This window comes from Arvicanthis niloticus, chromosome 30 (genome assembly GCF_011762505.2).
Source record: "Arvicanthis niloticus isolate mArvNil1 chromosome 30, mArvNil1.pat.X, whole genome shotgun sequence".
Lineage (NCBI taxonomy): Eukaryota > Metazoa > Chordata > Mammalia > Rodentia > Muridae > Arvicanthis > Arvicanthis niloticus.
The window spans coordinates 8,769,096-8,788,015 of NC_133438.1; the positions used below are offsets into that span (position 1 = coordinate 8,769,096).

The 18,920-nt window shown below is 36.7% G+C and overlaps 1 protein-coding gene across 1 annotated transcript in view; it reads right to left on the bottom strand.

Annotated features, from left to right (window-relative positions):
• Nucleotides 1-3,131: 3,131 nt before the first annotated feature.
• The window catches only part of LOC143440922 (uncharacterized), a 30,304-nt gene continuing 14,515 nt past the window's right edge, over nt 3,132-18,920 (bottom strand). The window contains exons 4-6 of the mRNA XM_076927847.1: nt 10,478-10,539; nt 6,515-6,641; nt 3,132-5,632 (exon numbers count right to left, since the gene is read on the bottom strand). Coding sequence (XP_076783962.1) covers nt 3,804-5,632; nt 6,515-6,641; nt 10,478-10,507 — 1,986 coding nt within the window. The 5' untranslated portion in view covers nt 10,508-10,539 and the 3' untranslated portion in view covers nt 3,132-3,803. The remainder of the gene's footprint in view (nt 5,633-6,514; nt 6,642-10,477; nt 10,540-18,920) is intronic.

The window sequence follows — 18,920 nt, forward strand, 5'->3', positions numbered from 1 at the left end:
CTTTTGATGGGTTCTTAAGTATGTCATTTGGGTAAAGATTTTGCCACATTCATTGCATTTGTAATGTTTCTCCTCTGTATGAGTTGTCTGATGGCTTCTTAGGTATGTACGTTGGCTAAAACATTTGTGACATTCACTACATTTATAAGGTCTCTCTCCAATATGGGTTTTGTAATGGTACAACTGATAAAAGCACTTGCCACAAGACTCAAGGTTTGTGGGGTTTCTATCCAGAATGATTTCTCTGGTTTACACTGACACATGAATAGATTCTTTGATTTTTACTGATGATGGGAAACAATTTAAACAGTATACACAGTCTTTAAAATCCCCACTTTTAAGTGTTTATGGTTGATGACTCAACAGAAGCATCCTTGTGTTTAACATATCTGTAATTACTGCAATTTTCTGCAGTATCTTGTGTGTCATACTGTGTACATTGGGAGGATTTATGAACCATCTTTTCAAACTTGTTACATGTATAATATTTCTCTTGGATATCCACAGACTGTAATTCTCCAACATCACATCCATATACAGTGTCCTCTGAGCAGGGTCCAGGCATTCCCACTTCTCCTGAGAGAAGTCCACAGACACATCCCTGAAAGTCAACAGACCCTATAATGGAAAATTACTTATTTGCCATGTGCTGCTGGGGGAAAATGCTTTCTCAAATAAAAGGAAATTACCTAATGAACTAGCCCTTATGAATTAGAGACATTTTGTGATATGAACCAGGACAATTATTTAATGAGAAAAGTTCTCTAGAGGAGCTACAGAGATTGGTCAGAAGGAAAGAGCACTAGATGACCTTCCATAGGACTGACACTTGGTTCCCAGAACCTACATCATGCTAAACAAGAGTTTCTACCTCCAGTTCTATCAGATTTAATGCTCTCTCCTGAATTCTGAAGGCACAGCATTCATGAATACAATAATGCAAATATAGTCGTACACATAAAATAAAAAAAAAGTTAACTTTAATAAGGAATAGTTTGAGCTGGGCAAAGTGGCACATGCCTTTAATCTCAGCACTTGTTAGGCAGAGTCAGGCACATCTCTGTGAGTTCCAGGCCAGCCTGGTCTACAGAGAAAGTTCCAAGGCAGCCAGAGCTACACACACCCATAAACACACACACAACCCCCCTCCCACATACACACAGTCTCTAAAAAAATCAAATAAATAAGGGCTAGAGAGATGGTTCAGAAGTTAAGAGCACTGACTTCTTCCAGAGGTCCCGAGTTCAAGTTCCAGAAACTACATGATGACTTATAACCATCTATAATGGGATCCAATGCCCTCTTCTGCCCAGAACAGTCATCTCATATTTCCTATCTTGTCAGGCCATGAAAGGGTATCTTGGTTCTTGGGTTGGCATGAGCCTGGAACCCAGAGACAGCAGGAGTTTGGCCACACCCCCAGAACCCAGGGCCCTGAGAGGAGGTCTAATCTCTGGTCTAATCTCCATTTAATTTGCACCATCAGTCAAGTAGGACACAGGTAGAGGGGGTGACTAACAGGCCTCCACCTCAAGAGATTTGCATATTAATGAGTTATCTAAAGGTGGGGGGTAACTAATTAAGTTATTCCCTCCCTTCTTTCCCCTTTCTATTTAAGCCAGTTTTCCCCTGGCTTTTGCAAGGGAGCATGCACCATCTAGACCCAACAACCACACCATGACAATAAAACTTCTGAAATCTTTTTTGGAACCAGAATTTCTCTTATCTATTGGAACCCGCCTTCGAGTGACCAGCATGGAAGACTTTCCTGTGATCCCGCCTGTAATGCTAGGACCTTCCTCATGTATGTGGAACTTGCTGCCTGCCTGGCAGGGCGCTGGGGGGATAGGAAAAGTGGGGATGAAGAATGAAAAATTATAAAGATAATTTTTATAGAATATAAGTATATAGATTCTTTTTAAGTTCTTTTAGGGACAGGGAAAATTTTCTCTGAAACAAGCCAGGCCAGTTTCAGGAATTGGTTGTAAAGGATGAAAGTAATTCAGGTGATGAAACACAATGACCACCGGGCTGTGGCTCTGTGGCTGAAGCAAGTGAGGAATACTTAATAAATAGTTGGTGACAGGGTAGGGCACAGTGACATGGTAAAATCACATTTTTGAGAAGAATGAGTGTACAGAGTGACTTTCATGACGATAGATTGTTTAGGGTGGGTTCCTCTGGAATGTTCTGCTATTTTTATGTTATGTATCCTTGACAACCCTTAACCCCCTCCTCACTCCCCTGGTTTGTGGTTTTCCCCTTTATTATAGTTCTTCAGCCAGCCTGCCAATTTGTCACACTCTGCTCTTGCGTGAGTCTGCAGTCTGAACGTTGGCTAGTCAACTCTCACTCCCTAATAAACCTCTGTTGATTGCATCCAGGTACACTGTCTTGATTTTTGGGTGGCCGTGATTTTCCGATATTTGAGTAAGTGTCTCCCGAGTTTGGGGGTCTTCAGGGGACAAGGGAGCCACCTTGCCCTTGAGCTGGAGAACACGTGGTGAGGAGAGGGGAGGGGGAAATAGAGAGACTTTCCTAGTCTTGTGAACTAGGCAGGAGTTAGTGGTAGCTGAGAATTGGAGAAAAGATGTTAGCCAGGAATATGAGAGAGAGGAGGATGGAGAGAGATGTTACTCATGTTTTTTGCAGCAGGGGGGCGATCTTGAAGCTAGCTCTGCACGTGTTGTCCACCACCTGTGGAAAAATGATGTAGGCCTGCAAGCCGGCGCACAAGTGTGGATCTCTGTTATGTCTCTGGTTTGTGCCTGTGTAAATGAGAGCCTGAGTGACTAAATGACAATTGTTACTCTGAAATTTAAAACCATCATATGATAGATTATGAATACTGGACTCTGGGAGTAAACTGCCTATTTCTAGGAATATCTACAGGATAAAGAACATCCTATATTTATGGCTTAGTTTGTCAAATCCTCTTTTTAAAAGTATAGTTTGTCTGAGTATCTTAATTTGACTTAAGGAAACAGAATACTGTCAGTTTCATTTGCTAGTTTGAGGCAAGTATTTCCTAGCTGCTCTTTGAAATAGATCATTTCGGTCTGCAGGAAACTTTACACAATTCCATATTCTACCTTCTCCATCATGTCTTCATTATGACAAAGTTGAAAGTGAACAAGTAAAAACTTTTAATGAAATATTTCCTTCATTGTAACATTTTCAGTTTCTCCCAGAATAAACCCTGGATAGTTTCTAAGATTTGAGCATTAATCTCTTCACAAATTTCTCATATACATAATAAGTAATTCTTCAGTGTGGAGCCTCAAGTGTTGGAAATGATACAGCTTGGATAAAGCACATGCCCCATTTTTTCCAGTGGACACGTTTTTCTGACTATAAATTTCCAGATATTTTCTTTGATCTGATATTTGGATAAAGATCTATCCTCATACATGTCTAAGGTTTTTGTCCTGTATGTGTTCTTTGATGAACCAACAGTAAACAGTTTGTACATTTAATACATTTATAAGTACTCTCTTATAAGTATTCTCTGATAAATTCAAATATGATATTCCTTGGGAATGGTTTTTCTCATTCACTTCATTTGTTAAGTTTATCTACTGTATGCATTCTCTGATGAGTGCTAAGATTGTTTCTGGCTAAAGAATTCATCACATTCACTATATTTTTAAGGTTTTTCTCCTGCATGAATTCTCTGATGAATTCTAAGACTACTTTTGCAGGTAAAGTATTTGTCACATTCATTACATTTGAAAGACTTCTCTCCTGTATGAAATCTCTGATGAATAAGAAGACTGAATTTTGGGGGAAATCATATGTCACATTCATATTTGTAACGGTTTTTCTCTTGTATGAATTCTCTGATGTTTTCTAAGATCGCCTTTGTGGGAAAAGCATTTGTCACATTCACTACATTTGTAAGGCTTCTCTCCTGTATGAACTCTCTGATGAATATTAAGACTGCTTTTGCGGGTAAAGCATTTATCACATTCACTACATTTGTAAGGTTTCTCTCCTGTATGAATTCTTTGATGAATAATAAGACTGCCTTTTTGGGTAAAGTATTTGGCACATTCACTACATTTGTAAGGTTTCTTATCTGTATGAATTTTCTGATGACTGCTGAGCCTGGCTTTCAGGGTAAAACATTTGTCACATTCACTACATTTATAAGGTTGATTTCCGGAATGTATTCTCTGATGACTTCTAAGACAATATTTGTCAGTAAAGCATTTGTCACATTCACAGCATTTGTAAAGTTTCTCTCCTAGATGAATTCTCTGATGAATACGAAGACTGCTTTTGCGGGTAAAGCATTTGTCACATTCATTACATTTGTAGGGTTTTTCTCCTGCGTGAATTCTCTGATGAATAATAAGACTGCATTTTTGAGTAAAGAATTTGTCACACTCACTACATTTATAAGGTTTCTCTCCTGTATGAATTCGCTCATGAATTCTAAGATTGCCTTTCAGGGTAAAACACTTGTCACATTCACTACATTTGTAAGGTTTCTCTCCTGAATGTACTCTCTGATGAATTCTAAGACGATATTTCTTGGTAAAGTATTTGTCACATTCAATACATCTGTAAAGTTTTTCTCCTGTGTGAATTCTCTGATGAATAATAAGATCACTTTTGAGGGTAAAGGATTTGTCACATTTACTACATTTGTAACCTTTATCTCCTGTATGAATTATCTGATGAATGATGAGACTGCATTTTTGGGTAAAGCCTTTGTCACACTCACTACATTTGTAAGGTTTTTCTCCCGTATGAATACTCTGATGTCTTCTGAGATCGCCTTTGTGGGTAAAGCATTTGTCACATTCACTACATTTGTAAGGTTTCTCTCCTGTGTGGATAATCTGATGACTTCTAAGGCCACTTTTGTAGCTAAAGCATTTGTCACATTCATTGCATTTGTAAGGTTTTTCTCCTGTATGAATTCTCTGATGTTTTCTAAGATCACCAACTTGGGTGAAGCATTTGTCACATTCACTGCATTTGTAAGGTCTCTTTCCTGTATGAATTCTCTGATGTTTTCCAAGATAGCCTTTGTGGGTGAAGCATTTGTTACATTCACTACATCTGTAAGGTTTCTTTCCTGTGTGATTTCTGTGATGAATAATAAGACTGTATTTTTGGGTAAAGTATTTGTCACACTCACTACATTTGTAAGGCTTCTCTCCAGTATGAATTGTCTGATGTTGTGTAAGTTTGCATTTCTTGGTGAAACATTTGGCACAGTCATTACATTTGTACGGTTTCTTTCTATTATTGGTTTGTTTCTGAATTAGTTTTTGTTTAGAGTCAAAATCCTTATCAAGTTCTGTACCATTGTATTCTTTCTTTCCTCTGTGGATTCCCTGAATTAAACTAATGGTAGAGCAGGAATTTAAACAGTTTACAGGGTATTTATATTTGCAAGGTTCTCTGTTGTTTCCAGTTTCAAGCCTGCTTACGTTTGATGATTCAACCGATGTATCCCTGATGTTAGTTTTATAAGGTGCACTTTGGGTGGATTCATGAATGATTTTAACAAGCTCATGACATTTATAAGACTTCACTTGGATATTCACATGCTCGTGGACAATATGTTGTAGGTCTTGATCTAAGATGTTCTCATATTTATGGCACATGACATGATTCTCTGAAAAACAAAATGAAATTAGAGACAACAGGGATTAGTAGATGAACAAGACAATATACCACCACATTCCCTGAAATTTTCTAATGTAAATTAGTGATCTCAAAGATAGAGCTCTCAAAAATGGTCTTTCCTGTTACACAATCATACCATGGATGGTTAGAACAACCTCAAATCCCATCTATAGGAAATGACATGAAACAATAGAGTTCTATATCTTATTTAAACACTGTGCTTTGCAAAAGGTGAAAAGAATAGGTGAGGAAGCATCTATAGAAAGGAGCTCTCTGAAGGATCATGTAAAAAACAGTTTCTCTATTTTCTTGTTTATGTTTTGTGACAGAGTAACACAATGTAGCTTTGGTCAGGTAGGAATTCATTATGTAATCTACACTGGCATGGAACTCATGATATAAAGGCTATGCTGTACCAGAATTAAACATAGAAACCACAGGACAAAAACTAAATAAATAAGCAACAATAAAATTCTCTCAACCAACAGCTCTTTTTCTATTTAGATCATTTTAAAAATTCATAAACAATTGAAGACTTAAGTGCAACAGTAAAATTAGAATATTCCAATTATTACAGGTGTGGCAATAACAGGTGTGGCAATATATTTTCTTCCTCCTAATATTCAGGTTTTATTGAACGTTGAATTTTTGATTAATAGTAGATACAATGTTGAGAGATTACACAGAATACAATACTGGATCGTCTTCTAAAGAGTGGAGAAAAATGTAAAGAAAACACAATGAAGAACTTACGTTGCTATCCAGAATTTCCCTTATTCTGGGAGTCTCTAGACATGTCAGAGAGTTTATATATAAACACTAGATAAAATCAAAGAATGATTCAGGAATTTTAGAAGAAGGCTATTCTTACCCACAAAAAGCAGATTGTTGTAATTCTCCAACATCACATCCATGTACAATGTCCTCTGAGCACAGTCAAGACTTTCCCATTCCTCCTGTGAGAAGTCCACAGCCACATCCTTGAATGTTAACTGACCCTGTAATAGAAAATTACCAGTTTATCATGTGCTATTGGACAAAAATATTTTCGTAGATGAAACAGACCTAAAGAATAAGAGTCATGCTGTGATAAATATGAGTCATGGGAAATATTCAAGGACAAACAACATCTAGAAGTGCTATAGAAATGTGTCAGAAGTTAAGCATTGCTGCTCTTATGAGACAATGCAGACAATGACATACTATATTGAGTACATTCTTAAGGTCTCTCTCCTTCATGAATTTTTGGTCTTAGTTTTCTAAGACCTTAGCAACAGATGAATATGCTACCATCACTTCATTTGAAAATTTGTGTGCAGTTTGAATTCTGTAATCCTAAATTGTTTCCCAGCACCCACATGAACTACACAGCAGATTTTTATTTCTAATCCTTTAAAATCTGGTGCTCTCTTCTGAACTCAACAGGCTGAAGGAATATATAGCACATATGCATACATTCAGGTAAATGCACTAACATACATAAAAGGAAGTGAAATTTAATTTTAATAAAAGATGTTACCTACCTTAGTTTTAGTGTTTATTGTATTTTCCTTTTCTTTAAAACACAATTACATAATGGAATCATAAATAGGAAACTTTTAGGGATTATAACATGTGAGATCTAGATGCTGGAATTTACCACTATGAATTATAGGGTTGTTGTCAACCAGAATCAAACATCACAGATGGTTAAATTACAATGAGTAAAACTGTGTTTCTAAATTCTACAGCTATCAGCCTTGCTCAAGCATGGACATTATATCAATCCTGTCTGCAGCTGGGTCTCACCTGACTGTATTCTAAAATTCTTAGTCAACAGCATCCTGAGGGCTAGGTACAATGCTGTACCCTTTCTAGAGCAAAGAGATAGAAAGTGAAACACAGAATTGTTGGATGAATCAAGAACTACACTTTTTTTTTTAAACGGAAAAAAAAGTGTAATACCAGTGAACACATTCAATATTCCAAAGGACACACAGAATAAAGTACTTTATAAAGATGTTTTATGACACTATATTCACAACATTAAAATATATAAAAGAAAAACAGTATTAGAGAACATTAAAATTATTTACAGTTTTTTCAATGTTGACATGCAATACAGATAATAACAATTTCATAAATTCTATATGGTCTTTAACTACAAAGTAATTAGACATGTGTCAGGAGCAATAATGGGACAAGCTAATAATTAGCAGATGATCATCCTGAAATGCTTGCCTTGGATTATTATATAATCTGTGACGAGTGTGCCACATTAAGCAAGGCTCTGACGGACATAATTTTAGGAAAAATTCCTGCTATTAATATGATTTTCCTATTATTATTAAACATATGTAACAATTACTAAGCAATAGCACACCCCTTTGGAGCAGATCTCTGCAGATCCCCAAAGATGTACTCTCTTGTAGTGATACTATATAGACAAATAGATGACTTCTTAAGTCTTAATGATGATCCTATAAAAATTTCTAAAATTATATCAATGATTATTAAGCTCTTTTATAATGGGACTGCTATTAAGTCCCTCATGCATAGTCAAAACTGCAGTGAGAACTCTGCCAGTCTCTGGAGTGTTATCAGTTAATTGCCCCTAGAGAGATAGTAACCAGACTTTCTCTTGCTCAGAGCACATTCCAAGAAGTTGTAAAACAATTAACCAAGATCACTAAAAGGCAAACTCACAATTTATTATAGGTACCAGGACAGAAGAGAAAATATTGCCTTGGTTTATCTATACAAAACTTCACTAATTTGTTAGTTGCAGTTTTAAACCTTCGGTGAACCTGTGGAGCTAGACAGGTGATAAACGTTTGGCTAGATAATTGCTCCTAATGCATATTCATGTAAACATTCTGTGTTGTAAACTTCTATTTCAATTTATTATTTGAATTTTGGTATGAACTTGTGATGAACTTTGTAACATGTGACCATGTACTCTGAAAGATGCATAAGTACTGAAGACAAAGACAAACAGAGTAGTAGTCATAGTCGTTAGCAGTAGCAGTAGAGTAGTCGTAGATGTAGATGTTTGTTAGGAGCTGTTCATCCTCTCCTTTCCTTTTCCTCTGCCTAGAATTTTTCCTTTAGAATTTTTCCTTTGTTAGAATTTTTTTCTTTTCCCCACTTAGGACATTTCCACCTTTCCCCTCAAATAGCTTTCATAGGATACTTTTTACATTTAATAAATTCTATAGCAACTTCTCTAAGTGTCTTTTCTTCCTGCAACCTCAGACTAGCAGAGGTAAATTAGAGCCCAGCAGTTCCTGCTGAGAGTGCAAAGGCTGTTTGCCTAGTTCTCTGATGTTAGGATACAGGTGTTAATCACCTAAGCCTGCAGTCTTTTACCCTTAGAAAAAGTTTTTAGGACTTTTTAGAAGTTATCATCAGCATTGCAGTACAGGTCAGAGAGTCAGAAAACCCTGAGACCCTCAGACTCAAAAGCCATCACCAGAGTTCTACTCTGTGCCCCTGCCACTACACTCTTAGAGCCGGGCTGGCTCTCGGCAGACATTTATGTATAAATAAATGGTATATGTGGCAATGCACTCAGATGGAGAATAATTTTCTTTCATCAAATTTTGTTTTTAAATTGAGAGAATTACTAACTATTTTAAATATATTATTGCTAGTGAAATGGACTTAAGTGAAAACTTGAATCTTTTAATTTTCTTTTCTTTCTACACACACTGCAGTTAACTACCATGCCTGACTTCAGTCCCAAGAGCTTGATGTAAAACTCAGGGATTCACGGGCATAATGTGTCACTCAGTGCACATAAAAACATGCAGATAAACACTTAAATACTCAAACATGTGAAAACAATATTATTGTAAAGAAACAGCACCACAGCCCTTCAGAGTTCCCCCCCCCATGTAATACATAGCCTGGAAGAGAGAGAAAAAAACATATGAAGGATGGAACATTGTTTCCATTAAAGAAGAGAAGAGAAAAATTAAGAGGGACATTCAGTAATGATCAAAATTTCATGGCTTATACAAAGTACCAAGGCAATACTCTCTAGAAAAATCTTACTAATACATTCCATGTGCTGTAATAAAAAGGTACACACTGTAGTGTTTACACTACTCCTAAAAATGATGAAACAAAGGAGAAATAGAAAATAATCATCTGTATATTGAGAACTTACCACACTGAGCACTGGTCAGACTCTCCAGAGACAAAGAGATTTCATGTGTCAACAAGTCCATGATTATTGTGTGACACAAAATGCCAAAGAGATACTAGAATACTACAATCTGCATTCCCTAAAAACACATCAATATTATGGCAAGAGAGAGCCACATAGTCCTTCCATCATCTGTGCCTCTACGGAGCAGATATTAGGTATTAGGATTCAAGAGAGTGAGTGTATTCTAATTCTACTTTCTCATAAACTCTACTCTTCCATATATTTGCCTATCCAGATCCACAAGCTTGTTTCTAGAAATTTAAACATTCCTGAAAAAGCACCTGAGACCTTCATTCTCCAGTAATATAAAAGGGCACAAGTTCATCCAATGTAGAAATTAGCTATCAATATATTCATTGAGAATCATTTGCAGTAGATTCTCTATCAGATCTTAAGGTCTTCAGTCCTTGGAAATTTATGTCCTCACAGGATAAAATTCAGTGAAAATACAAAAGGCACAAGGCTGTGCTTGTCCCATTTGAAGTGAAAGATCTAAAGTCTCAATTTTGATCACTGGAGAAGAACAAAGATAAATTACAGAAACGAAACACTTTAGATAACATTACCAGAGGTAGAGAACTAAAGTCTCAGATGGTTTAAAGACTAATAGAGATTTCAAAGAAATGTGGAAAGGGCACTAACCTGAGGAGCATTTATGAGAGAAGCATTCATTCTTCTTGTCACTCTTCTCAAAAAATTAAAAGCTAAAATAAATACAACTCTGTTATGAACAATGCTAAACCATATAAGAACATAAAAAGGAAAATATACCAGTAAACTTGACAACATTCCTACAGACAGGAGAGCATGGAATGGTATATTTAATGTGGCAAGGAAAATTAGTACGGTCTGTGGCATTTTTCAAACCTTAGCAGGTACCATGAACAGATATAAAGTATATGTAAACCAGCTTCAAAAAAACTACTACTCACGAATTTTACTGGGAATGTATGATTCAAGAACTAGAGTCAGAAGCAAATGGCTAGTGGGGCCGTAAGATGGATGCCTAGCATTAAATAAAGTTCATTAGCTATCACATTAGAACCCAATATATGACCCTTTGGTCATGTTTCATTTCCTTCTACCCGGCAGATACAGTACATCTCTTTTCCATGTGTGTCCTGTTGTCTTGTACAGACACAGATGCTACCTGTCAAATAGCATTTTTTGCTCAAATTGATAAATCATCATCAGGTCGAGTTACAACCATTTCCATCACATCTAAGAAGGCTTTACATTGTTTCTGAGGTAAAATGTATCTTTCCAATTACTCTTCCTTTCAACAATAAATTCTTTTCTAAGTTGCATGCATACCTTTGTGCAAGAATATTGGCCACTGAAATCCACGTGAACCTATTAATATGGAAATATTACAAGTCAGGACACACCTGTCTTTAAGTGGCATGTCCATGTGCTAAAAGTTCTAAGCCAGTGGTTCTAGGCCTTTCTAATGCTGAAATCTTTTAATACAGTATAAGGAACTCATGAGTTAATGTATGTACATGTGGCAGGCCCACCTGTAGATTGACAGTGGAGTGGCATTTCAGTTCCTAAGACCATCAAAAATCTATGACTTATGGTAGACTTACATGACCCCTGTGAAAGTGTCAACTGAACCCCTCCTCTGGGCTTCCCCCACAACACACACAGGGTCAAGACCCTCAGGCTGAGAATTGTTCTAGGCAATGCCATGGCAGAATCACCAAGAGGCAGGCATGGCAGAAACTCTCTGATGGGTTTCATGTTATATATACCTATACATATACATTTATACACAGCCATACACATATATGTAAATATATATACATATATATATGTATATACTATACACACATATAAACATTTATGTGTGTATTTATATGTTTATGTATGTCTTAAAAATAAGAACTTATTTTCAATATTGAAACAGTATTACTACACAAAGTTGTCATGACCATGATAGTAGCATGTGTATTTTATTTACCCTATGTTGTTCTCATATTAAATACTTCTCCAGACATTTAACAACCACTTGGATGGTCTCTTTCTATGCCACTGACTAGGTTGTTTAGGGTGATATGGAAAATAGCAAATGGATGTCATTGTGTAGAAAGTCATACAAAATTAATGAGAATTGAAGAGGGAAAAGGATGATTTTTCTAGAAACAAGTGAATATCAACCTTTTATGACATAAAATTAGGCCAGGTGATGAGCAAGTGCTGATACGCTGTCTCCACTAACAATGTTTGAAGTCTGGACAGATTGAGCAATGAATTCTCCAATGATTTTAGAAAAACCTATAATAATCTCGTGTTGGAAGCGACCTTGCTTATACATTAATGGCCTAAGTCAGCCACGGACCTAAGTCAGCCATGGGCCTAAGTAAGCCATAGGCCTAAGTCAGCCATGCATGCCTACTGACACAAAGTGTTGGTCTCTGTGGGAAAGCACTAATCCCAGAACAGATAGCTATAGATCGTGTAGACAGGTAGCCCTCATGGAAAAGTACCAGCCTGGATAAGAACAAATGAACAACAGATCTCATGGACAGGTAGCTTTAGTAGGAAAGTACCAGCCTAGGTAAGAACAAATGAACAATAGATCATATGGACAGGTAACTTTGGGAAGTACTAACTTAGATAAGTGTAAATGAATAATAGATTTTTATGGACAGGTATATAGTGACCTGTTCTGCCCGGCTTCTTCTGTGAACTTTTCACCCAGCCAATATCCTGTTCTGAAAGACATCTGCATTCCCCCTGAGAACATCTGTGCTCCCCAGAAACAAAGAAGACCCTGCATCATCCCCCTCCCCACATCCTGCCTCTATGTGTATATAACCCCCCGTGTGAAAAAATTAAAATTACAGTCTGATCAGATTTACAGACAGGCTGTTGTTCTTTGTGTACCCCTGTCCCCCAGTTCTCTCTTTCAGGTCCTCCGGATCCTAGTTCAACACCCCGTGGGACTGGAGGAATCTTGCACAGAAGATATTGCAGAATACTGAAAGAAATGGGAAGTTAGACAGTCATCACACAAAGCTGACTTTACCTTGACTTTAAGAAAAAGAGATGAACTAAAAAATTTTTTAAAGAAAAAAAAAACATAGAATAGTTGCAAGGATGTACATTGACACATACATTCTCTCTAACTCATACAGAAGGGGAACAAACTTTTTTCATTCCAATGATCTAAGAGTTTTTCAAGAACCACAAAACAAACTATCCAAGGCACAAAATACGTAAAATCAGTGAGGAAAGACACACAACCCTGTCAACATACCCATGAAAGGCCTGGGGCAAAATCTCACATTGGTTCATAATAAGAGCACTGAAGAACATGAGAACAGAAGGAACATACCTCAGCATAATCAAGATAGCCAACATTCTAACCTATCATTCCATAATTTGAACCCAGCCTCCATCATTCAACTGCACTCAGAAGAAAAAAAAAAGGATGTGCAATGGCTTCACACTAACTCATAACAGTGTTATCCCTGCTTACAAAGAGCAAGTAAGACTTAGAACATTTTAATGAAAACTTAGATGCATGTTTTTCCCAAATTACTTCCCAAATTTCCCAAATTATTCCCAAATAATTTGTGAAACATGATTATTCAATTCAAAAACTACAAACATTCCACTAGAAATCTCCAATCTGATAATACTCTTAATACACTGGTATTAAGGCACTGGCTGGTAAAACCCATAACTACATAACTCAGGGCTTAAAAGTATGTAAAACAGTCAATCTTTAGTAGAATGTACAAAGATATTATAAAGGTTATATAGAAATTAATGAAATAGGATCAAAGATAATATAATCATTCAACACAACAGACTTGTCTCTGTGCAGAGACTAATGTACTGACAAAAAATTGTTCACTTAAATGAAACTAAAAGCATGACTCTCTGTGCATTAGAACAAGAGATATAAATGCAACACTGCAATGTATGACAATGACGTCAGTGCTACATTATGCAGTGCTGTGGAAAGTCATATAAGAATAAATCAGAAGTGAACAAGAAATGATGAGTTCATAAAAGAAAATGAACAAATCAACCTCCTATAGTATATTACTAGAATATTCATCAAACGAGTGCTGAGACTGAATCAGGAAGAACTTTCTTCTGTGTCTGAGGACTGGACGGATTTGCATGGAATTCTCCTTTTCTTAGACAAAGCTTATACTGATGTCAAAAAGAGAATATTGGCTGAAACACAAAGAATATGAACAGTAGAAAGTGATCACACAGCTAGCTTTATCTCAGTGCCCAAAGTAGGGGAACTCAAACCATTATATGCAAAGAAAAATCACAGATTAGTTGCCAGGATTTACAGTGACACAGAGATTGTCTCTAAATTCCATAGAAATAGAAGGAAAGCTGAGTTCTCACCAGAACACAAGACTGTTTCAGCACCTACAAACTAATCAATGTAAGACTTCAGAGATGTAGATACAAAGAGAGAAGCAAAATGATTATGTCAATATATACATAAAAAGCCCTGTGGCAAAATATGACATTTGCTGAGTATAGAAGCTCTCAAGAGTGTGAGAACAGCGGGAACACATGTCAGAATCATAAAAACAAAGAGAACCACAACTAGAGAAACAGTACCAAAAAAAAAAACAAAAAAAACAAAAAAACAAAAAAAACACAATTGGAACATTTCTCCTCTAATCAGGACTAAGCCCACACAGTGCTTCCATCAGTGACTATACACGTCAAGAAGGACAGAGAAAAATTTAAAGGATCAATATGGGAGATTCAGAAAGCAAGTGGACCTTTCGTAAGGAAAAAAAAAAAAAACAAAACCAAAAACCAAACAAACAAACAAAAAACAAAACAACCCAACTTAGATTAGAGCATTCACACTGTCTACCAATATATAAGGACTCCCTGGTTGTAGCATTCATAGTCTCAAAAACTGCTATACAGAGTTGGGTGAGAAGTAGCGTTACCAAACTCCATACCCAGATAGGAAACATTTCAGAATGTGCCATTTGCATCCTAGAATGCATGTAAGTCCCAGAACATTAACTGCATAAAAAAGTTTCCTTAGTACAGGTTAATGTTTACAACCATAGCCTTTAGCTGTTAGGTTAATAAAAAAAAAAATACTTCCTGATTCATCAAATCTACCTTGGCTACTTATGAGACTAACATCTAAAAAGTTCTGTGGATGCCACTTCACCAGGAAGAACGGCCACTCCCTTGAATAGGCAACTCATAAAATAGCAGAGTTAGAAATAATGGATGAGTTTAAACTCCAGGATCTTTGTAATTGTCTCAGTGTCCCTGAGAACCACGTTTTTGGACAATAGATAAGGCAAATCCTCTATGACATCATGTTCCTGCGAATATCCTCAAAATTATAACAGGAACAAAAACATCAAATAAGCCCCATTTCTTATGATCTAAAATCTTCTGACAGAGTTAAGACAGCCACAGCAGAATTTCAGAATCCATGTTCTGATGAACTGCAACAAAGAACTCATCACACCCTTGGTCCTGTTACTGCCTGTTTCCCAATATTGCAGGCCCACTGTCCTGGGAAGTCACAGGGCTGCCTCCATGCCAGACGTGTCTCCCACCCATGCCTTACTCATGGTGCCTTTCCCAAGCCACCCAAAGGAGCCCTGCTGGTATGATATGAACATGTTCATTTAAACATGGGACTCAGGGTTCAGACAAAATGTTAACAGACATAGCTGATCTGGTATGTCTCTCATACCATATGTCAATCATAACATATCTCTCTCACTTGATAGTACCACATAACCAATTCCATGGCAGCTGTGTGTACAGTCAAAACATTGGATAATATGAACCTAGCTCAAATCCCAGTCTGGGTGAAAGGCATCATCACACCACTACCTGAGGTATAACTGGTAGTTACACCAGAGGGTAACTAACTATTGCCCTAGAAGAGGGAGAGAAAGCTTTCTTTAGAGATGTGGCTCACACACATAAAGCTAATATGTCTCAGTACTTTTAAAAACTCGGAATGTGGAGTTGTGAAGAACATTATTGAACTGGGTAACTGGAGCTGAAGAAGATGTGGGTAAATTTGATCAAACACATGATGAAAACATAAATGATATTTCCAAAACAATAAAAACATATATATATAATCATTGACTTGACATTTATTTCTTAATAAATAACATTTAAACACTTAAACATTTAAATCACTTATCCAACCTCCACACTTATGCTTGCTCATATTAGCAGAGGAACATCCAAATTCTTGCCTGTTTTGTTAACTTGACTCATTATATAATACCAAGATTGTTTACTGTTTTTTTTAAAGTGATGTGTATAGGTGTTTGCTTGCATGTAGGTCTCTACATGTCTTTCTTTTCTTTTCTTTTTTAAAGATTTATTTACTTATTTTATGTGAGCACAATGTAGCTGTCCTCAGACACACCAGAAGAGGGAATCAGATCCCATTACAGATGGTTGTGAGTCACCATGTGGTTGCTAGGAATTGAACTCAGGACCTCTGGAAGAGCAGTCAATGCCCTTAACTCCTGAGCCATCTCTCAAGCCCGGTCTTTACATTTCTTACGTGCAATGCCTGCAGTGGCCATAAGAGGAAAGTAGATCTTTTAGAACCGGAGTTACAAAAGACTTATGTCACCATGCATGTCTTTGGAACTAACCTTAGAAAATGCAAGAGCAACAGGTGCTCTTAGCTGCTGAGAAAACTCTACAGCAGTTTCCTTACTTAATCTATTTTGGAAACAAATCAATGAACAGTGAGAGACTCCATGGATTATTGAGGACACTTTCTTATAGTATAACCCTGAGTTTGAGCTTATAAAAGACACAGGAACCCCAAAATGAGGTGACAAAGAAACACTGAGACAATTTGACAACAATAAGCGCCACTTGGTTTGTTTTTCTTGTAATTTTTTTATTGGATATTTTATTTATTTACATTTCAGATGTTATCCCCTCTCCCCACCCCACCCCCCAAGAAACCCCCTAATACATCCTCCTCCTCCTTTTGCTTTTCTAATATTTTAATCACATGCAAGTATTAAGGTCGGTTCTATAGGTTGAGGAACTAGCAATACAATAGATGCAAATAGTCAAGGAACAAGCAAGGCAATAAACAAAGTTCCACGATCACTTCTGTGATCCCTATTTCTAAGGGTTTCTCAGGATGACCAAAATATCTGAGCCTACTTCCCTGTCCTAGCCTCAAATCATTTTCATGCCTGAATCCTACTTCTTTGTTCTTGCCAAAGGTTTATATTTCTGCCTGAAATTACTTCTTTGTTCTAGCCTAAGATTTAGATTCCTGCCTGTAATTACTTCTTTATTCTAGCCTAATGTCCAATTCCTGCCTGCAGCCCATTTCCTTGTCTTTGGCCAATGTCTAATTCCTTCCAATCAGCCCATTTCCTTGTCCTTAAATAGGTGACACTTGTACTGAAGGCTTACAAACATAAGAACAAGTCAATCTGAAATAGTATATTGGAATATATTAGTAAGGTTGTGTACAAATTCTCTCTCTCTCTCTCTCTCTCTCTCTCTCTCTCACACACACACACACACACACACACACACACACACACACACACTAAAGACTCAAGACATTCTGATGAATCAAGAACACAGACTTGGTTCTATGAAGAGACAAAATATCTGACGAAGAATTTTTCCCCTACGCCAAACTAAAAAAGTAAATCCCCAAGTAAGAGAATTAGAGCTGAACAGGGATCATTGTCATGTCTGCCAGGGACAACAATGATACCTTATGCAGTGCTGTAGAAAATCAGTCACACACACACACACACACACACACACACACACACACACACACACAAAACCACAAAGGAATTATGAAGAAAATGACAAACTCTTAGAAATAAGTGAACAATTCAACGTTCCAAGTTATAAGCCTAAAAATGGCATTAAGCACTGCTGAGACTGAAGCAGGAAGTGTTTGCCTTACCAATGTCTGAGGAATACACAGATTCAGCACATAGTCATGCTTTCTTTTAGACAAATCTTATTCTAATACCACAAGAAGAAAATAGTATCAAACACAAAGAAAAGGAACACTAGAAAGTCATCACACATACCTAGGTTTACCTCAACACCAAAAGCAGTTAAGTCCGAATACATACAAATAAAAGTCATGAACCAGTTTCCAAGGATGGACACAAATAAAGAGATTGTCTCTAAGTGACATGAGAACAAAATACAAGCTGATGTAATGCCAAGAATGTAAGACTCTTTTAACACTTATGAGTTAATGAATGTGAGACACCAAATATGTATCCTCAGAAGAAACATGACCATTTCAATAGATGCCTAAAACACTTGTGGCTGAATATCACATTTGCTCATTATAAAAACCCTGAAGAATGTGAGAATATGATGAATATACATCAGGACAGTGGATACAATGAGACACAAACATATGAATCCACAGGAGAAAGGAAATACATAAAGATACAGAGAATAAAGAATCTTTTGACTTTGAATATAAACCCACATTAAACGAATACACAATGCAGAGAAACCATACCAATGCTAGAAATGTGGACGAGGCTTTAAGCCATGTTCAAACATTAGTAGACATAAAGCAACTCATACAGTAGAAGAACTTTATAAATGTACAGAATGCAGGAAGCCTTTTCGCATGTCATAACTCACGTGTAGACGTTGATGTATGTAACTATATGCGCTACATGCATCATGGGAAAGAAACCTAACAACTGTACAGAATGTGGAAATTGTTCTTATCCTGCATCAGATTTAGAAAAACAATACAGAATCTACTGGAAAGGAAACTTACAAATGTAATGATTATGATAAATCCTTCACCCGATGCTCAAGTATTAGAAAACATCAGAGGAATTCATACAGCAGAGGAAAATCCCAAGTGTAATAGAAGTTCCAAAGGATATATCCAGAAACAACAACTTAGGAGACATTAGACAATCCATACAGGAGAGAAGCTTTATAAATCCAATGTGAGAAATCCTTTACCATTGATTCAGCTCTTAAATTACACACACACAAAAAAAAACATTCATATACATGAGAAACTTTACAAATGCAATGAATGTGGCAACAGTTTTAT